The sequence below is a fragment of the Dipodomys merriami genome, unplaced genomic scaffold, assembly GCF_024711535.1.
Source record: "Dipodomys merriami isolate MVZ:Mamm:240054 unplaced genomic scaffold, mDipMer1.0.p SCAF_64, whole genome shotgun sequence".
Taxonomy (NCBI): domain Eukaryota; kingdom Metazoa; phylum Chordata; class Mammalia; order Rodentia; family Heteromyidae; genus Dipodomys; species Dipodomys merriami.
Genome location: NW_027206224.1, coordinates 2826010 through 2847568, shown reverse-complemented (window position 1 = coordinate 2847568; position 21559 = coordinate 2826010). Strand labels below are relative to the sequence as shown.

Sequence of the window (21559 nt, the reverse complement as noted above, 5' to 3'; positions counted from 1 at the left end):
GCACCACTGCCAGTTTTCTGGAGATAAGAGTCTCATAGACTTTCCTTCCTACCTGGGCTGGCTTTAAACCATGATCTTCAGATCTCAGCCCCCTAAGTAGCTAGGATTACAGGCATGAGCCATCAGTGCCTGGCTAAATCCTTGGTTTTATGTGGCCAGGAGGGGCAGAATTAGTCATACCAGAGAACATCATGAAGGAAGAGTGCTCACATGTACTTTGTTTCTAAGTTCCAAGTACCTCTCAATGCTTGAATCATCCCTTACTTCCACAGGATGGACAAATAAGCTACATTGAAAGGATGGGAAACAAGTTGAGAGAGGTCTTTTTCATTCTTTTCCTTCAGTGCTGAGGACTGAACTCAGGGCCTAATATCCACCATTGAGCTACATCTCAACTAAGAGGTCACCTAGTTAATAAATGGTAAACAGCTGGTCTGGAGTTGTGGCTTACGTGGCAGAGTGGTAGCCTTGAGCAAAGCAGCTTAGGGACAGCGCCCAGGCCTTGAGTTCAAACCCCAGGATTGGTGTAACACACACACACACACACACACACACACACACACACACACACACACACACACACACACACACACACACACACACACACACACACACACACACACACACACACACACACACACACACACGAGAAAAAAACTGCCAAACATAACTTTTTCTTGTCATATTTCCTAAACAATAGGATAACTATTTACAAAGCATTTTTCAGGTATTGGGAATAATAGAGATAATGGTATATAAAAGGATGTCTGTAGGTATATAGAAGTATACCATTTTGTATATAAGGGACTTGAACATGGGAGGAGGTTTCCTGGAACCATTTCCCTGTAGACACTGAGAAATAACTACATTCTTAAAAATCTTACTTTCATGGGAAATTCTGTGGCTCACCTTTTTGAGGCTGAATTTGCTGTTTTCCTTGTCTAATATGAAAGCTGTTTCAAGGAACAAAACTGTAGCTGCAGTACCTCTCCAATTTGGGCTCTTGCAAACACGAAGTTTCAAAGGTACTTAAGAGGCACCAAGGCCTGAGCACTCTAGAGCCGGGTTGAGGGCCTGATTTCTCTGGAACAGGATGTGTCAACACAAAGCACACCAACCTCCAAGAAGGCTTGAAACAGAGACGAGACAGTCATGACTGCTCATGGATGTGTATTTTAATAAAAATAATTCTGTCAAAATACAACAGGAGTTTTTCTCATCTCAAGTACAATTTTAATAGGATGTTTTGTGTTAGAATTCGCTCGACCCTCCCAAACCCTTAAGTTTCATGCTAATGCCAGATACCAACTAGCGAGGACAAAGGCAGAAGCAGTGTGCCCAATGTGAAGGATGTCTGTTTCAGCTGTAGTTAATAATGGGAGGAAATCTTTTGCAAGGGAGCGGGGTACTTGGGCAGCCAGAAACCACCATCTGGCCATTGGTCCAGGTGCCTGGCGGTCAAGTAGGGCTCTGGTGTCCAGCTGCCACACTATGTGCATACCTGAGTTGTGAGCAACCAAAGGAACCTTTCAGCTCCAACAGTCCTCTGTCTCAACTTCTTTGTGCTTGCTTAAGGGCTGGGAAGGTGCTGGGTGGCTAGGGAGTCCCCACTCTACGTGTAGTATCCCTGTTCTGATGGCCTACACACAGCCTCAGACCCATGTGGGTAGGGATTGGGAGTTTTGACTTTCTTTGAGTGGTCTGCCAGTTTCTACTCTTGAGAGAGCAACTATCTGGTGCCACAGGCAAGGTGAGTAGGGAAGGCTGCACACCCAGGTCTGGATAACTGAACAGTGCCAGGTCTTCCTCTTGCCCCCATAGATTAGGTCCAGCCTTTCACCAGAGCTGTTCTGAGGTGCTCTCAGGGCTCCTGAAAGCTGATAGGCTGATCGGTCTGGGTGTGCATACGGGGCTCCTCTACCTGCAGGTGGGCCTGGACTATCAGCAAAGACAGCCAGCTCAAGCAGCTTGGTTTTGACCTCTCCATGGCTTGTGGGGGCAAAGGCTTATGTCCCAAAGGTGAGTTATCCAACTGGGACAGGGAGCCCCTCCAGAGAGGAACAGAGTAAACAACTTGAATTCAGCTGAAACAGTGAGATAAGGCACAGAAAATGGGGAGGTGGCATGGGTACTGAGTGCAAGCCAACCCTATGCAGCACACAGCTGTCCCGAGCCCTCCAGGGCCCTTTCTTAGCTACTCCACAACTCAAGTCAAGGCATCTATCCCCATCCCTGACACACTCATGAAGGTACCAGTACCAGGCACCACTGGAAGCCATGCCAACCTGACCCCTTACAGGGCTCATATGTTATTTTGCCTCAGGCCTAGGTATAAGGTTAGTCCTTATTTTGCCTGTATATAGCTACTAATTTGCTGTGTGACTTCAGACAAGTCACTTATTCTCCTGGATCCCTTATTTGTAAGAGATTATTGGAGATGTTGTCTAAACTCCTGTAATTGCAAATGCCTCTGGATTTACCTCTCAATCCTGCTAGGCTTTGTATATGTGTGTGGGGGTGGGGGGGGGCACATAGTCCTGGAACTTGAACTCAAGACTTGGGTGCTGTTCCCGAGCTTTTTTGCTCAAGGCTAGCACTACCACTTGAGCCATACCTCCAGTTTGGGGTGGTTTTTTTTTTTTGGTGGTGGTGGTGGTGGTGGTGTGAGGGTTAATTGTAGATAAGTCTCATGGACTTTCCTGCCCAGGCTGGCTTCAAACCTTGATCCTCAGATTTTAGCCTTTAAGTAGCTAGGATTATAGGTGTGAACCTTCAGCACCTGACTCAGGCTGATTATTTTGTGTGTGTGTGGGGGGGGGGGGTAACTGGAGTTTAAACACAGGACCTCATTACGTGAGCCGTACCTCCAGCCCCCCAGGCTGACCATTTTAACAGCCTGATGTTTCCAATCTCTGAGACTGCAGCTTGTTTTTCCACAATGAATTTCCCATCTCCTGATGGGTCATGATTTATGGACTGACAGATGGAGCCCTGGCAAGGATTAAGAAAAAGAAATAGCCTATAGGATGATCCTCCAAGACAAAATTCTGGAAGATCTCTGCCAGAGTCCTGGTCTCTCATCAGCAGCTGATTCACCTAAATTGTTTGGTTTTTGTCCAGCTGTGGGCTTGGTAGGGAGGAAGTATCTTAGGCCTTACCAGGCACTCCCATGTCCACTTACAGAGCAGATGCTCAACCAGCCCAGGTCCAGAAATTCTAAGTTCAACTTCTGGCTTTGCATGGCTGACCCTAATCATTATAGAACTACTTGTGGGCTGTCCTCCACACTGTGAAGCAGGTATGGTAATCCCAGCCCCTCCAGGTGCTCCTCTGTGTAGGACTCTCCTTGTTTCTCCTCCTGGACAGCCAGTCTTCTCCACAGATGGCCACTCAAGTCCTGGCAGCATCTCAGCCCTTCCAGTGGTAGCAGGACTTTTGCCTAACAGCTGGAAAGGATCATCTGAAACAACTGGTAAGACATTTGTAAAGCTCATGGGGGGGTGGGGGGGTGGCGTGGCGGCGGTCCCTTCCTCTTTCCTACAATGGCTTGGGCCAATCTGCAAACAGTAGCCTGGCACCGCTGCAGAAAACCAGGTACACAGTCAAGTTACATCTACTCCAGGGACCAGCATCTGCTTCCATGAGGTACCATCATCAATCCCATCAGAGCTGTGCAGCGACTGTTAAAAGACCCAAGCAGGAAGAGAGCAGTCCCTGTCCTCAAGAGCCTCTCTCCTGGGAATGAGTGCTCCTCCTAGTGGCTGGCACTCAGCAGCTCTTGGTTTGAAGGCAGGTAGTTTTCAGGAAATCAATCGAGAAGAAACAAATTATTTGGCCACCTTAATAACAAGTGAAGGCAGGACATTGAGAAGAGAAGAGGGACAAGGCAGGCAGTGAGAGGCAGCGTAGAGTGGTAGACAGTGTGCTGGCCAAGGACCCTCTGCTTCCTTGCTTTGCTGTATGGCCCTGGGCCAATTTAGCACTTCTTTGGATTTCTGGCCTTGCAGCTCTCTGCTTAGTCCAACTCTCAGGGGCCTAGGAACACTCATACTTAGGGATATCCAGTATCTCCTGAGATGCTGCAAAGCAACTTAGCCTGACCCTGCCTACCAAGTCCCCTGCCCTATCCCAAATGTCAATGCAATTTCTCTGTGTGGCAGCTGGGCCTGTGGCTCAACAAAGATGGAGCCTAAAATAAACCACTTTGCTGAGGTGACAGAGATGATATTTTTTTTTAATGAGTTGGACTAAAATAAAAACACATAGTGTCTGGACAGCCTCACCCAAGAGGTGCTGGACCACTAATGCTACGATAAATACTGTGTCTCTCTTTTTTTTAATATATATATATATATATTTATATATATATAATCTCATTTATTTTTTTTCCTTTTTTTACTTATGAAAATAATAAGCTATCACCAACCTGGATAGGTTTTATCACTAAATTAGCAGAAACCAGCTCAGCACAAATTCTCCCGAGATAAACACTGGTGGCTCAGTCAGGAGGAAAAAAGATTAAAAAACCCCAACCCCTCCTCAAAATAAAAGCTCCTTTAAAAGAGAAGGCGCTACATGAGTAACCAGCCAATACTGTGTCACAGGCCTCTGCACATAAAGGGAAGAGAGAGTAAGGAAAAGAGAGAGTGAGCAAGAGGAGGAAAGAAAGAGGGAAGGAAGAAAGGAAGGAAGGAAGGAAGGAAGGAAGGAAGGAAGGAAGGAAGGAAGGAAGGAAGGAAAAGAGGGACGGAGGGAGGGAGGGAAGATGGGCAGGCAGGCTGGGCAGGAGGAATGGACTCTTTCCATGGCTTCCAGGTCCCTGTGCCAGGTGCATATGGAGGGCAGGGCTGCTCCAGCCTGGGAGCCGAAGGAGGGCCAGGTGGGGCCAGCCAGTAGTATGGTCAGCTAGTGCAAGTAGTCATCAACTCTGGCAAAGGAGCAAGATCCCAGGCCCGCTCGGGCCATGAGCCGTAGACATTCAGATGCCTGGCCCAGGGCGAGCATCAGAGGAGGCTGCTTTGGCAGGTTCTGAGACTCTGTGGAGGAGATATAGGGACCAGTTACTGCCCTAATCAGGGTTTGGAGCCAGGTCTAAGTTCCTTATAGGTGGAATGGGGAAATAGAATTCTTGTGAGTATCCTAGCCACCAGGCCACGGCCCTGTAGGCTCTGTACCTGACAGCAACCTGAGGACCTTGGCTTTCTCTTATGGTCATAATCTAGCAGCAAACTCAGTTGGGAAAGGTCAGGATTTAGGCTCAGCCTGGAAACCCAGAAACCCTGTGAGTCATCAGAGATGGTCTGGGCCAATCTCACTGTTCTTTGCAGGGAGAGCAAGGAGGGGCCTCTTAGACACTCATGTGTCAGTATCTGCTTTGGTTAGATGTACTCACCTAAAATGGCGCTGTTGAGAGCAGCGCATACAGGTTCCCTCTGGATGGGGTCAAGCTGCTGGCCAACTGGGCAGCTCCAGGGATCTGAGTATGCCAGTAGGCTGAAGGCATCCTAAGGAACAAATCACTCTTAAGAGGACTGTGGCACATATTAAACGTACTCTATGCCTCTAGAGGGGACAGAACATAATGCCTAGGGATAGAACAACACACCTGGCTGTAGGCTGCAGGGTTGCACCCTTACTAGACCACAGACGCCCACTTTCCACTAAAGATCTGACACAGCCAGGTGCAGGTGGCTCATGCCTATAATCCTAGTTACTCAGGAGGTTGAGATCTGAGGAGTTCAAAGCCAACCCAAGCAGGAAAGTCCATGAGACTCTTATCTCCAATTAACCACCAGAAAACCAGAAGTGGCGCTGTGGCTCAAGTGGTAGAGTGCTTGCCTGGAGCTAAAGAGCTCAGGGACAGCGCCCAGGCCCACAGTTCAAGCCCCATGAACAAAAAAAAAAAAAAAAAGACCTGATAGAGCCCACTCCGCCCTATTGCTGCTGCCCCTGGATATGCCAAAGCCATCTGGTCCCCAGAATCAAGTGAGGTCCTACTCATTGTGTTGAGGGCCTGACTCATTCTATACCTGTAACATTTCTGTGTGGGCCAAATTCTTGCCATACTCGCGGCCCAGCTGCTCACTTAGTGCTTGCAACTCACGGCCAAACAGGATGATCCTCTCTGTGGCAGCCTGGTTGCCCCCGCAGAGCTGCCGTCGTGGATGTCCATCATCTGTACCCAGAGGCCAGCAGAGAACACAATAGGAAGAAAGAGAAGAGAAAGTTAGGAAGACCTAAGAAGCTGTAACTTCTGGCAGTCAAGGGCTCAGAGAATAAGGGGAGCAGCCAGAGCACAGGTGCTTTCAAGTGTACCTAGCACACAGGCCAGGCCAGGGGTCAGACAAGACCTGGAAGCTGCTCTCTTCCCACCCTGCACAGATGTACAGTGCTCATCAAATTCTCTCCAGCCTCAAACATAGGACTTCTGGTTTTTTGGCAGCAGGCCTGAGTCTTACTACACATTTGAAGCTACTTAAGGAACACGTCCATGAATGGCTAAGAAAGTAGTAGACCTAGTCTGACTAGAGCTTCTAAAGCTGCTTAACGCTTCCATCCTAGTCCCTTCAGAGGCACTGTGTATTGCCCTCTCAGCAGCCATCAGGTGGGTCATGCTGGGGCACAGCCCTTACTTACCCATGCTAGACTCATCTGTCTGCAGGTCCTCATGTTTGTAGGCACCATTGACAATGCGTGTGGACATGGTTTCCAGCATGCCATTGGGATAATGTTCTGCTTCCATCTCCATTTCGCTATCACTGTGAAGAAATGAAGTGAGAATGGGGAATTGGCCAAGGGGATGTTGTTGGAACAGCCTGGCTGGGCCTCCATTTAGTCTTTAGCTATGGTGGCTGCAGATAAACAGGGGCTGCCAGGAGCATGACAGAAAAGACCAAGCTTCCCAGGCTCCAAGGGACTCGGCACCTACTACAGCTATCTCTAGAGGACTGTCACCTGGTTCCCATTCTTCTACAGTTGCTCCTGTGATTTTTTTTCTTCCCGGCTCTCCTGTGAGCTGACATGTCTCTTCTATATATCCCTGTTATTCCTAATGACTAAGTACCATGGGCCTCTTGGGCATCTCTGTGGCCTTGGTTGAGAGCCAAATTCAGAAAACTTAGAACATGCAGAGAACCTATATAAGCCACCTGGAGCTATAGTTTGCAGCTCAGATCCCCTGTCTGCAGACTGGTTGCTCAGGAGCCAGATCCTATAATAGCTCCTTCATAAAATACCATAGCAGGGCCAGCCTCTTTGGAAGACAAGTCCCCGTAGAGGAAACCACAGTCAGGCAGGGTCAGCACCTCCAAAGAAAGCCAGGGCCAAGAAAATTGACCACAGCTAGCACTTCAGGCATAGACCTATGATAGAGGTAGAAGTGAAGTGCAGGGGACAGCACTTGAAGGACAGGCTGCAGTGGACCCAACAGGTGCAGAGCAGAAGCAGAGTGGAGGAAGCGTAGCAAGACAGGCACCTGGTCTCCTGGTTACTGGTACTGCTGTGGGGCTGGGACTTGGTAGAGTCTGTTGAGTTGGACTCGGAGTAATTGACGGAGGACGGGGAGGAGGAGGACGAGGAGGACGAGGACGAGGAGGAGGAGCTGGGTGCGGGGTATTTACTGTGGTTCTGTTTGCTCTTGGTGGATGCGACGCCATTGCTGCAGCTGGGACTGTCTGCTCCTAGAAGCCGGGGATGGTCAGAGGAGGAGGGGCAGCTTGCCATCAAGCGGGACCCAGGGGTTGCCACAGTGGTCCCTTTCCCTTCCCCCCAATCCAGCAGCCGGCCCTGAGCCCACTGTAGGGAAGGGCATGTAGGGTGGCCATTCTTCTCCACACCAGCTCTTCCCAGAGCCCTCTGGGGAGTGGCTGACCTGTGTTGTGCATGTGGGAACTACTGGGGCCATGTCGGGGGCTGAGGCTGGGGGAGCCAGGATAGCTGTCTTGGGACTTGGGGCTTCGGGAGCTCAAGCTGCGGACCTCACTGTCGGTGCCATTCACCATCTCCACAAATTGTCGGCACCTGTGGAGGGAGCAGAGCAGCGAAGCTCTGGGCCTGGCCCGGGCTATAGGTTCTTGCCACCAGCAGAGGGGCTGGGCTGTGGGACTGACAAACCCAACTTACTTGAGCATGAAGAGCAGGTTAGGGTTGTGCTCCAGCAGCCCAGGGTAGAAGTGCTGGGTTGTCTCAATGGCTTCACCCACCCGGCCCTCCAGCACCAGCTTCTGGATCTCTGCAGAGAGCAAAAACACAGCCATAAGTGAGGACCATAGATCTTCTTCATAGCCATATATATATGGGACATGGCAAGCCACAGGGTAGAAGCCAGCCAAGAGTCATGTGAGATAGTTCAGAGTGTCCTGCTGCCTGAAGATGCTCACAGAAGAGGCTAAAGAGAGAACCTGGCAGCTCAAGCCCACAGCAGGGCATGGTTTCTGCCAAGTGTCAAGGAGTCCTCAAGAAAAAGAAAGGAAAGGGTGGGGGGTAGGGGGGCAGGGATGGAAGGGGAAACAAAGGAGGAGGCAACAATGCTTGGTAAGAAATGTACTTATGACCTTGCCCATGTAGTTGTAATCCCTCTGTACAGTATTTTCACAATAAATTAAAAAAAGAAAAAGAAAAGAAAAAGAGAGGAAAATGAAGGGACCTTGCAGCCCAGAGACAGAAAGGGAATTTGGAGGCTCATTCCTGTGGGACAGAACTGAAGGGAAAACCCTGGCTGTGGCAGCATGATCTTCACACAGACACGCAGGAAGCTAGTGATCTAAGGCTCCTCTGCAAACACTCCTCCTTCTCCAGGTCCTGAAGGGGAGCGGCAAGGGGAGTGCATTGATTTAGACCAGGGCTCTTGCACTGGCAATCTGTAGGGGCTGCAGTATGCTCCCTTGCTAGGAGAGGAGGTCATCGGCACACTGGCATCGCTGATGATAACACCTCCTGGGCCACAAGCATCTTAATAATTCCCTCTCAGTTTTGTGCTGGGACCTGCTGAATCTTACTAGGAGTGACTTCTAGGTCTGAGGCTCTTTCATCCATAGATCCCAAGTCTGGGATCCCTTTCCACCTGTCTGGCTGAGCACAGTTTTTCTGGGAGACACAGACACATGCACATATAAAGAGACAGTAGTCTTTGAGAGACACACAGTCAGGCACTCAGACACACATGTCCATAAACACCCACTTACTCACATCATCTTGTCTTTCTTCTTCCTATCATCTCCTGTACAGGCTCTGATATCTGGCAACACTTCCCTTAGTAAAGGGGCACCAAACACACAGTACACAGGCAATATGAATACTAGGAAAGCTGGTTTGGGCCAAAAAGAACTAGGCTGTCTGCAAATGGCAGGACCAGGGGCAGGAAGAAAAGAGAGTCACCTTCACTGAGCATCAGCTTTGCTCTATCTGACCATTAAGTCCTCTTTGGCTAGGAACAAGCAGAACTTCCAAGGTTGAATAAATAGTTGGAAAGATAGGATATGAGTATCACAAGACGCAAACACTCTTACTGGAAGACCATGAATAGGAGACTGAGTAGAATCCAGGTCTCAGAAGGGAGGAAGCAGGCATAGAGGAACAGGATCTAGCCGTGCCAGGACCAGACCCCTACCTGGCTTTCAGAGTGGAGGTTAATGAGGCTGCTCTGACACCTTCCTCTAGCTGTTCACGTGGGCAGTGCTGTCTGGAAGGAGGAACAAAAGCAGGGTCTGGGACTAGCCTTGGGCTAGTCTCCAGAGTGGTGAGGACTGGACTCCTGACATGTTAACCAGGGCTGGCATGAATCAGAGATTAGAATCAAGGAGAGGTGAAAGAGAAGGGTAGTGGAGAATTAACCTTACTTTGTCTGTTCTTTATGGACGCCTGTTCTTCCTGAATCGGGGTTTCAGTCATTCGGGCAAAAGCCGTGGCCGTGGCACAATACCCATGATGCACCAGGTAAGACGAGACCATGCTAGAAGAAAGGAAGAGCTTGAGGTGACACTCAAGAACCATATTTCTCATGACCTCTTGGTGAAACAGACTACTTCCCTATGCAGTTTTCCCTAAACACATCTTGGAGGTTACAATACCCACAGAACTGAAAAGATTCGAACAAAATGAAAATTTGCCTCAGTTCTCATGCCAATAAAGCAGGGAAAGGGGTTGGTCACATCTGTGCTCACAGGCTGGAGGAATGTCTACAGTTCTCTGGGACATGATGCCCCCAAACCTCATAGGAGCAACTGCCTTCTGGTAAATGCTAGCAAGCCTAGAGCCAGCCAATTGTTTCACCCAAGGCTTCCTGAAATGATAACCAGCCAAGAAGTATATGGCAGCTTGCCAGACACAGAGCATGCCTGGCGCATGCATACCTGCCAAACACACAGGAGCTCTTCTAGGGCTGCCCATACTCCAGGGATCCTGCCCTTTTGTAGAACTGGGTCTACAGTGATGGCAGCTAATTCATGAACCAAAGTTATTCCATGATACGCCACAGAGGGAGGGCCCAAGAAGGGAAGATATCAGGGTGATCTTGCTGTAAAAGGACAAACACCAGCAGGACTAACAGGAACACAATCTTTGGGAAAAGGACTTAATGTCCAGTAGGTATTAAATGCCACCTGAAGCTGTCTGAGCAGTGGTATATGTGTGCATGCATATGAGAGTATATGCACGTGTGGAGAGCAGAAAGATGAGTCATCATGCCTGATGTAAACAGACGTAAATATGCCAGGTGCTAGTGGCTCACGGCTATAATCCTAGCTACTCAGGATGCTGAGATCTGAGGATTGTGGTTCAGAGCTAGCCCGGGCAGGAAAGTCTGTGAAACTCTTATCTCCAATTAACCACCACAAAAACAAGAAGTGGAGCTGTGTCTCAAATTGGTAGAGGGCTGGCCTTGAGCACAGAGAGGCTCAGGGACAGCACCCAGGCCCTGAGTTCAAGCCCCACCACCACCACCACCAAAAAATAGGAGTAAATCCTAGGTATGTATGTGCCTGATGCCATTTTCAACACAAATGCTTCAAGGGCTGCTGTGGAAGGCCTAGATGTTTGTCAATGTTTCTCTTCATATTTTAAAGGGTAAATGAGAAAATACTAATAAAGTGCCTGCCATAAAGTCCATAAACAAAATCTCTTATTATGAAATTATACTACATAATAATATACTCTGAGTAATCATTATAACTATTATTATTATAAACACAAGGGAAAATTTTTGACAGAAACATGGTTCAGCTGAACATTAGATGCCTCTAAAATGCAGTTTCCTGGTCCCAAGAATTCCACTTCTTAAAAGGTCATCATGAAAATAATGCTACTTAAGAGAAATTTTTTAATGTAAGAAAGGGTCACCTATAAGGAGGGGAGGGAGAAAGAAAGGAAGAAAGCAAGTAAGCAAGCAGGGATTGGGGATGTGGGTACAGTGCTTGTCTAGCATGTGTGAGGCCCTGAGTTCTATCCTTAGCACCACAAAATTAAAAAAATTAAAAACAAAAAATGAGAAAAAGGAAATATCAAACAGGGGAAGCTAGCCAAAGAGCTTGTGGCAAATTTGTCTCCTAAAAACCTAATCATTTCCAGTATTTATTAAATAAAGCTATGTGAAACCACAAAACACAAATTATATACAAGTTTTGGCAAATACTGCCTAGGAACACATATAGGCACATGGATACACACAGAAACAAAAACATCCATGTGCTGAACCTGCACCCTGAAATCTAAAGGTGTACATCCCTCGTACATGGGGGCCAGGCAGCTCCATCATTCCTCCTCACAAGCCTGCTATGGGAAGTAGTGCTATCCTGATCATGGGAAGAAACATTTCTCATCTGCACTGAGGGCTGAGAACCAGAGGTGCCTGGGCTGCCTGGCCATCTACCTGTGCCTTAGCCCTCAGTCAGGGTTGCCTTAATAACAATTTCTCAAGAAAAGGAAAGTTTCATAAAGAACCCAGGATACATCCCAATCTCACACAAGGGACCCTGGCACCCCGGTATCTCTACAGGGCAAGGATGAGGGCTAGCCAAGCCCTTCGCACCCTCGGGAGCCAAGTTAACACCCCTTTTCCTAGCAGAGTGGGTACTGGTCATTGTCTCACTTAGGACTGCAGCTGGCCACTTGAAGAAAAACCTCAAACCTGGCCTCCATGGGAGTTTCAGTAAAGCTAGCTTCCAGGACAGTCTGGGAATTAATCAGTCACGGAGCTGGCAAGGCTGGTCTGAGGGAACTCTCCTCTTGCCACCACTGATGTGGATGCATAAGACTTACCAGAATACTAACCTGTGGTCTGGCCACAGGTATGACTTCCTCAGGCCAGAGTGAGTAGATACTTCCTATGGTGGAAAATAGCATCCACAGAGGAATAGACCACAAGGGGTTCTACAACATCCTCTGCAAAATGACCTGAGAGAGACAGCTGGGCACTGGTGGCTATTCCTGTAATCCTAGATATTCAGGAGGTTGAGATCTGAAGATAGCAGTTTGAAGCCAGCCCAGGCAAGAAACACTGTGACTCTTATCTCCAATAAACTACTCAGAAAAAGCCAGAAGAGTTCAGGCCCTGAGTTCAAGCCCTAGGACTAGCACACACACAAAAAAAGGCCTGGGAGGAACACAGTTGCTGCTGTTAAACACAGAAGCCTTCCAAACACTGGCTGAGGGGCAAATGCTTAACCAGCAGCAGCTCACGTTGAGAAGGAAGCAGGCAACATTGAATCACCTAGGAATGCTTCCAGGAAGCACAGTCCTCTACAGAATTCCTAAAAGCAACCTACACGAGCATCAGATGGGGGAGATTGACACTCACTTCTGCAGCACCGCCTGCCATTCACCCAGCCGGGCGCTGATAGGGAAGCCGTGGACGGTGCCCTGGACCTTAGCACGCCACTCCCGCATGTAGTCCTCAATGTCGAACAGGAAGGGCTGCTGCCCAAAGTTGGCATCCACAATCTCCCCAGGTGTCTGGAGGCCTACGGTGGGGTAGAGGTTGGCCTGAGGAGGAGAATGAATGTCAGTCAGGCCCTGAGGGGCAGCAGGGCCTTGTTTTACCTCCATGGCTCCTGCCAGCCAACACTAGTGCTAGAAGAAAGTTGCCAAACAGGAGGTGGTAGAGCTAAGCTACATTTGGCCCACCTCCCTATCAGATACTATACCCCAAAGTTTAAAGGGAGAAAGCAAAAGAAAAGCAAGCAAGGCTCAATATGAAGTCTCCTGCTTTGCATCAGAGGCCATTGTGTACCCAAGGCCCAATAGTCCCTTCTAGAACTTATCTAAGACAGCAGTGCGGGCTGAGCAACCCTGCGGGCATGTCCATGAAAGTGGGCTGCAGGGATGTATGATGGCTCCTCTCAGAAAGATCCAGGGATAAGGACTCGTTGGCCACACACATACAAAAAAATGAGCTACATGAAGGGGGGAAGGAAGGGTCAGAATTGAAACAAAAGAGGAGGGAAGAAAAGAGCAGACAAAGGATTAGGTGAGTGGTACTAGGCTGGCAAAGGGGAAGTGAGAAACTTTTGCCTTTCCAGTAATGGGATCACTCAGCCAATGAAATGTGGGGCTCCCCACACTTTCTCCCCTACCATGAACAGTTTCTGCCAGGTCACTCTACTTTGTGCCTCCTGTGACTCCCATCACCACTACCTAGAGCCTTATCTGCCTTCTCCAAGTCACTGTACCTCATCTTTCTGGGGTTTCCCAATCTACTCTTTCCTTCCCATTCTTAGACCATATGTCATTCATGAGTACCATGTACCTTTTCTTGGCAGGCTGGGTTCATTCAACCCTCTATGAGCTCTCCTTTCTTTCTTTCCCTCTCATCCTCTACACCACAGGCAAAGCCCACCACCTCCAGCAACATTCTCTGACCCATCACTGCCCACAGGGACAGTAATTTCCTACACTTTCTAGAACTTGGCAGCATACTGCTTTCACTTATGTCCAGTCATTTCATGTCATGTCTCCACACCTAGATTCTTCCCCAACCAGGGTCAGAATTATCTTAACCCTTCTTTCTTTCTTTCTTTCTTTTTTTTTTTGGGGGGCCCAGTTGTGGGGCTTGAACTCTGGGCCTGGGCGCTGTCCCTCAGCTCTTCAGCTCAAGGCTAGCACTCTACCACTTGAGCCACAGCGCCACTTCTGGCTTTTTTCTTTTTTCTTATGTGGTGCTGAGGAATCGAACCCAGGGCTTCATGCATGCAAGGCAAGCACTCTACCACTGAGCCACCTTCCCAGCCCTTAACCTTTCTTTCTTTGTCTAGGTCCCTTCTAGGGTCTTCAGGTGAATGAGAGGGATTCCAATCCATACACAGGAGATCTGAACATGACCCTGGATGCTGTAATAGGTTGTGATTCCCTCAGATCACAAGGATGTTCCCTAGGGCATTATGGGGTGTCCAGGATCTCACAGCAGCCAACATAGTCAGTGAACCTTCCTTCCTTCCAGAACCAGTCAGAGCACATACAGTCAGGCCAGGCTCCCTGCATTCTGGGTGGAGGCCCTGCATGAGACGGTGCCTGGTGACTCATAGTCAAGTACTGGCAACAAGAGGTAAAGACAGCCCCAAACTTATAAGCCCTGGCAAATCTAACCCCATCCTTTTTAAAGAGGAGAAACCTCACAAGGCTTCTCTCTCTTACTTTGCGGGGGACCCAGCATGGCGGCAATGGAGATCCCTGAGGGCTTTGGGTTGCCTCAGGGATTTCTGATGGTCACATTCAAGAAATGGCTTCCTAAAAGAGTTCAGAAATAGCTCCCTATCCTCTGTACCCAGCCCACTGGCTGTAAGCCACAAGAAGCTGGCTCAGCCATCTAAGCCATGGAGCTACTCTCTTCCACCACCATCTTTCCACCCTACCCACCCCACAGCTGCTTTTGGAAATACCACAAATTTCTGTCACCTGCTAAGAGTCGTGGAGGAAGACCAGGCCTTGCTGCTGGAGAGAGAGAGGAAGACCAGCAGGTACCCCCCATTGGTACCCTCAAGCTGACAGCACAGCACACATCCCTGGTTGAGGAAAGGGTCAGACTCCACACCGTGCACTTACAGGTACTCCCACACCCCATCCCAGGCAGCCCCCAATAGCCCAGGAAGGGGCAGGCCCACTGGTGGTACTTACCGGTAGGTCTGTGAAGGCTATACCTGTGGGGTGAAAGAAACAGTAATCAGGCCACTAGACAGGACCAGTCTCTTGCTCTCCTCTGCCCCTACAGGTGTGTAATGGCCAAGTACCTGGCCTGACAGTTTTAGGCCCCAAAGAGGAAGTCAGAGCTTAGGTAACTATCCACAGCTCTCCTAATCTCTCAAGGAAAATGTACTAGAAAAGACTAAAAGAAAAGATCTACCTCTTCAGGCCCTTCAGGACTGATACTCCTCTTGACCAAATCACTGTTTATGGAAAACCAATTGTGGTGGTAGACTTTCTGTCATCCATTACCTCATACCAGTTCTGGGGATCAGGCATTCTTATCCCAATTTACAGACAAGGAAAGTAAGCTTCAGGTTAAATGAACTGCCAACAGTCACAGAGCTGCCAGAAGTGGTGGATCTGAATGAATTTCTAGTGTGAGTTTGATGCTCCAGTGTCATGGCTACGCTGATAGAGAAGTAGAGACAGACAGTGTATATATAGACCACACTCATTCCTCAGTGGCTCCAAGTTGGCACCCTCCAGTCAACAATGGCCTGTGTATCCTGAAAAATCTCCTGCCAGGAGAAGGAGCTGGATGTCCAGATGTCCTTATGGTTAAGGAGCTGTAAGCTGGATTTGTCAGTGAAAGAAGTAGGGCCTCAGAATATACATCAAAATGCTCATGTTTGGCAAATTGAGAAATAATGTAAGGGCAGGGCTATGGGAGCCTCTGCCAACACCTCATAGGCCTTTAATTTTAAGATAAAGTCTACATCTCTGATGAGCCCCTGAGCCTGAGAGGTTTTCAATTGGCTGACCCCCTGGAAATCCCCAGTCTACTCCTCCAGGCCAGCCTTCATCCAGAAAAGAACCAGAAATCTAGCAAGAAAGAACAGATAAGGCCTGACCATAGCTCTCTCAGAAAAGCCTTGGAAGAGGCACACTGCCTCTAATACTCGTTTATGGATGAAATACCAAGAAACAGATGATGTACTTTTTTTTGCTAAGTTACTCTGCTCCCTAACGGGGGAAAATCATAAACCCAAAGGCCTTACTGCCCAAGGTCACTTCTGAACCCCACATGCAGGATCAGCAGTCCCTCAGCAACTCTCCAATCTGCCCTCAACGATCTCAGAGTGGTCAGGATTTTGCTCACTCCTGGGCTTAGTGAGGAAGCTCACTTAACCCTGGAAGGAGTCCAGCTCCATCAGTTATTTGTAGTATAACCTTTGGTAAGTTACTCAACTTCTCTGGGTTCATCTGCAGAATGGGATAACACCAATCCTTCACCTCAAGAAAGAAAAAAGAACACAAGGCAGTCTATGAAAGCTGCTTCATAAACCATAAGGTCTAGGTCCAGGTTAGCTGTGGTTGGGCCACAGGGTGAAGCAACTGTCACACTTCTGGGCAGAAAATGAATATTAAGGCCTGTCCAGCGCTGCCACATGGCACTCAGGAAAGACAAGGCCTTGAGGTACTTCCAAGATAAGAAAAGAACTCCCTCCTCATACCACTGCACAACAGTGTTCCTCCAGCTCCCTTCCCTGTTAGCCTTGCAAGGCCACTGTAATAGCAAGAACTAAGTTGACCCACATGAAGAATGACTATATCAAGATTCAAGAACAAAGGCTAGTCAAATTTACTGACTGGGCCAGGACTTGGAGTATGGTTCATGACTTAGAGAGCCTGTTGAGAAAGGGAGGGAGGGGAAAAAAAGGCAGGGTGCTGATGGCTCATGTCTGTGATCCTAGCTACTAAGGAGGTTGAAATCTGAGGATTGGGGTTTGAAGCCAGTAGGAGCAGGAAAGTCCATGACACTCTTATCTCCAATTAACCACCAGATAACCAAAAGTGGAGATGTGGCTCAACTAGCTTTGAGCTCAGGGACAGTGCCTAAGCCCTGAGTTCAAGCCCCACGACTGACCAAAAAACAAAAAAAACAAAGAGACAGACCTGGACCAGATGGTCAAAGGTCAGATATAGAGGCTGAGAATGGAGGACCCCGTAAGAGCACAGTGCTGTGTGATAACGCTTAAAGCACACAAACCACCTGTGAACTCAACTTGTTTCCTGCCTCCATTTACTCATTCATTCCTCCTCTAAGTATATGCTGAGGCCTCTCAGTAGCCAGCCTTGTAAATAGGACTGGAGAAACAGCTGCAAGTGAGGTCCTTAAAGTGCTTCCAAATCCAGCGAAAGAGATGACATGTGACACAGACAACTGAGTAATGGCACACAAAGCGAGTACTGTGACAGAGGAAGGGAGCAGGAAGGACAGAGGCAAGAAAGGCCATCCTGCCTCTCGAAAGAGGACAGGCTTAGAGTATGAAGCACATTATTGATAAGGTGGCTTATGAGAAGGAAACAGGGACAAGAGAAGATTCAGCAAGCATCTGCCACTCCAGCTTCATTACATGATCTAGAAAATGCAGGGGATACACTGTATCTATTTTTTAGTAATGTCTCAATAATATCCTTGTGGACCAGATGAAAATTAAAACAAAACTGCTAACAAAACTGATTCATAAAAGGCTGGTGTCTACCTGAACAAACTCAAATCTTAGACTTGTCCCCTTCTGAAATTTTATCAATACCTTTATAAAAACATACTCAAACATTCTTATCAAATTTTAGGTTATGGCCAGGTACTTTTGGCTCACACCTGTAATCCTAGCTACTCAGGAGGCTGAGATCTGAGAACTGTGGTTTCAAGCCAACTTGGGCAGTCAAATCCAAGAGACTCTTATCTCCAATTAACCAGCAAAAGCCAGAAGTGGAGGTGTGGCTAAGTGTTTTAATATCAGCTTTAAGCAAAAAGCTAGAGAGCGCAAAGCCCTGAGTTCAAGCCAAACTCTCAGCAACCTAGCTCCCTGGCCTTTCCTGCCAGCTCTGAGTTATGGTGTGCAACTGCCCCAAACCAGGAGAAACAAGCCTCTGAGGAAGAAAATACCCTGCTCTTTCCTGCAGGGTTTACGGTACAGCTGGCAGGGTGCTGCCACCTCTTTTTGTTATATCATTCTAGGGGTGTGGTCAAACCAGGACCCCTACAAGGCTAGGCAGGTAAGCCCAACAGTTAAAGCATTTACCTTGGGGCTACATACTAGTCAGTGCCTGTGAGAGTCAAAGTCTCCCTCATTCAAATTCTAATGCTAAGTTTCTACATGTGCACAGATAGCTCTGCCTTCCAAAGGACCATTCAAGCCCCATCCTCTCTATAGGCTGATAGGTACACTCTTGTACTCCTTCTGGTTTATGTTCCACTAGTCCAGCCACTTCTTGCCTTTCTTTCTTTCTTTCTTTTTTTTTTTTTGGGGGGGGGGGCTCGGTCAAGGGCTTGAACTTGAAGTCTGGGTACTGTTCCTGAGCTCTTTTTGCTCAAGACTAGTGCTCTACCACTTTGAGCCATAGCACTTCTGATTTTCTAAGATAAGAACCTCACAGACATTCCTGCCTGGGCTAGTTTTGAACTTCGATCCTCAGATCGCAGCCTCCTAAGTAGCTAGGATTATAGGCATGAGCCACCAGTCCCCAGACTGCCTTTCCTTTTTTTTTTTTTTTTTTTTTGGTCAGTCATGGGGCTTGAACTCAGGTCTGAGCCTCTTTGTGCTCAAGGCTAGTGTACTACCAACTGAGCCACAAATCCTCTTCTGTATTTGTTTGTTTGTTTGCCAGTCCTGGGGCTTGAATTTAGAGTGGGCACTGTCTCTGAGCTTCTTTTGCTCAAGGCTAGCACTCTACTATTTGAGCCACAGCACCACTTCCAGCTTTTCCTGTTTATGTGGTACTGAGGAATCAAACCAGGGTTTCATGCATGTTAGGCATGCACTCTATCCAGTCTCACTTATGGTTTTTTGAGTGGTGGTTAATTGGAGATAAGAATCTCACGGGGACTCTTCTGCCCATTTTGAACCAGCTTTGAACTACAATCCTCTGATCTCAGCCTTCTGAGTAGCTAGGATTACAGGTATGAGCTACTGGCACCCAGCTCCTTTCCTTCTTGAAAGCATACCTGATCTGTCACTAAGCTTTGCCAGGCTGCTCCTGGACCTTGTGTTTGACCCCACTTTCTACATCCATAGCTATTGTTACTTCAGGCTACCTGTCCCTTCCTTTGGCCTTTTCTCTATTCCATCCTGTCTCTCTTGATTTCAAAGACGTCCTCAGTGTAATTCTGCCAAGGGTGCTGCCCATAAACCATGAACAGGCCAGAGATCTGTCTCCATCTGATTCCTGCCTTCACCTTCTGTCCTGCAATCCTCATTGTTACTCCACAACAACCAGCACCTTGGCCACATCTGGACCAGGGCATAGGAATGCAAGCACCCACTACTGTCAACTATGTACATAGGATCCTTACACTTCTCATCTAATACCTGCTCCAGCAAGTGCCACAGGCAAGCCAGGATCAATGACCAGAGCATTGCTGCACTCTCAACACCCAGGCTTATTAAACCTAGTGACTAGACAGATTAACAATGGCTACCCTCTCTGCTCTCCTCTATTACACTCCACTCACCTAAAAAAGGTTTGAATGGCTAAAAATGTCTGTAGTTCCCCAGAACTTAGCAGAGGCTCTGTGACACTGGTTTAACTTCAAGGCCTGCCTTTGAACCAACTAAAGTAATTCCACAGGACAGATCCTCCAAGGTCTCCTATGTACCTACCAAGACTGTGGCCATTCTTGGTGTAGAAGCAGGTGCCATTGATGAGGTTGACACAGCAGCCGATCACATCTCCTGTGGTGAATGTGGGACCATATGGCTGGCCAGTCCCAGAAGAGCAGAAGGAATGCCCGTCATCACCATGGTAACCATAAGAATGTTTGTCCCAACCTGTGGGTGAACAGAACAGCAATAGCAGAAATGATGTAATTGAGAGAGGAACATGTCAGTCACAGAAACCACCCCTCCCCACCTTCCGTCTCCAACAGTCTAAGTCAGCACTCATGGGCATGGCCTCTCACACAGCCACTTCATAGAGTGTCTTGCTGCACATCAAGCACATTCTGGCCATAAGTCCAGACAGTAAGTCTGAGCAGCTAAGTCAGGAACCAAAACTTGGAAGGGACTCACAAGAAAGCAGTCAGGGAGAGGGCTAGAACTGACCTCAGAAGTCTATCATGGCAGATTCACTCAGAAGTAAAGAATCTAGGTCCTTATCTGTGGGCACAAGGCCCTTGACCCCTGCCTGGGGTGCTACAGTGTATTCTTATCACTTATGTGACCTAAGAATTCATCTTATTCTCAGGCTAGAAGCACCAACTCCATGCTCCCCTAGTCCTTCACATGGTCCATCCAACTGCTTCTGCCTGGTGACTACCTAAGGGAGACTATACATATCTATAACCTACACCCCCACCTCCTACATGGACTGCAGTCAGACTATGACCACCTCTCATTCACAGTGTGATCCTATTAACTCTAGCATGCCTACTTTAAATACACTAATTAAAATTTCCTGTAGGAAAGCTGTTTGGATAATGCCCTGGGTCCATCAAAGGTGGAAGCACACGGAAGCCCCACTCTTCATCCCTCCCCCTTTTTCCCTAACTTTTCATTCCTGTCCCATACTATACAAGTGCTATACGAGTGAGATAAAAATCTCTAGCCCTTAAGCCAGTGTAGGTGGCTTATGCCTGTAATCCTAGCTGCTCAGGAGGCAGAAATCTGACAACTGAGGTTCAAAACCAGTCCAGGCAGAAAAATCCATTTAACTCTTATCTCCACTTAACCAGCAAAAATCTAGAAGCAGAGGTGTGGTTCAAGTGGTAGATCACCAGCCTTGAGTAAAAACGCCAAATAGAGTAGGAGGCTTCAAGTTGAAGCACTAGAACTGGCACCAAAAAAAAAAAAAATCCCTAGTCCTGGAAATTAATTTGCAATAGCATTAAAAAATTGGGATATTTGAAAGTGGTGCTGTGGCTCAAGTGGTAGAGCGCTCGCCTTGAACTGAAGAGCACAGGGACAGCGCCCAGGCTCAGAGTTCAAACCCTACAACTGACCAAAAAAATCAAAATTTAACTCAAAAATTGTAATATTTAGTGAAAGCACAAGGCCCTGAGTTTAAGTTTAAATACCAGCACACACAAAAAAGCAACATAGAAATTATTAAAAGTAGCAGCAAGATCTCTGAAGCGGATATGGTTTTATACAGTGAATCCACTAAACAAGGCTCAGGAAGATGTATGGTTTACGGGCAAAGGGATACACACTCCACATGTCACAACCAGCATAACCAGATGGTCTCTCCTGGGAAGAAAGGTCAGAGAGCCAGACACTTGAGACCTGAAGCCCTCAGAAAGCAAGGCTACACTCTGTTGGGGCAATAGGCACAGAGGTGCAGCAGAGAGAAGGGACAGAAAACAGGGCCAAGGATTGACAAGGAACCAGGACATGACTGAAGAGACAGGGCCAAAAAGAAACTCTGAGTGTGGGCCAGTGAGTTG

The 21559-nt window shown here is 48.0% G+C and overlaps 1 protein-coding gene across 1 annotated transcript in view; it reads right to left on the bottom strand.

The window, feature by feature from the left end:
• Positions 1-1157: 1157 nt before the first annotated feature.
• LOC138815396 (ran-binding protein 10) overlaps positions 1158-21559 on the bottom strand; it is a 56089-nt gene continuing 35687 nt past the window's right edge. The window contains exons 4-14 of the mRNA XM_070004764.1: positions 19779-19946; positions 15103-15125; positions 12791-12975; positions 9837-9949; positions 8122-8230; positions 7871-8019; positions 7475-7679; positions 6637-6758; positions 6030-6175; positions 5393-5504; positions 1158-5036 (exon numbers count right to left, since the gene is read on the bottom strand). Coding sequence (XP_069860865.1) covers positions 4906-5036; positions 5393-5504; positions 6030-6175; positions 6637-6758; positions 7475-7679; positions 7871-8019; positions 8122-8230; positions 9837-9949; positions 12791-12975; positions 15103-15125; positions 19779-19946 — 1463 coding nt within the window. The 3' untranslated portion in view covers positions 1158-4905. The remainder of the gene's footprint in view (positions 5037-5392; positions 5505-6029; positions 6176-6636; positions 6759-7474; positions 7680-7870; positions 8020-8121; positions 8231-9836; positions 9950-12790; positions 12976-15102; positions 15126-19778; positions 19947-21559) is intronic.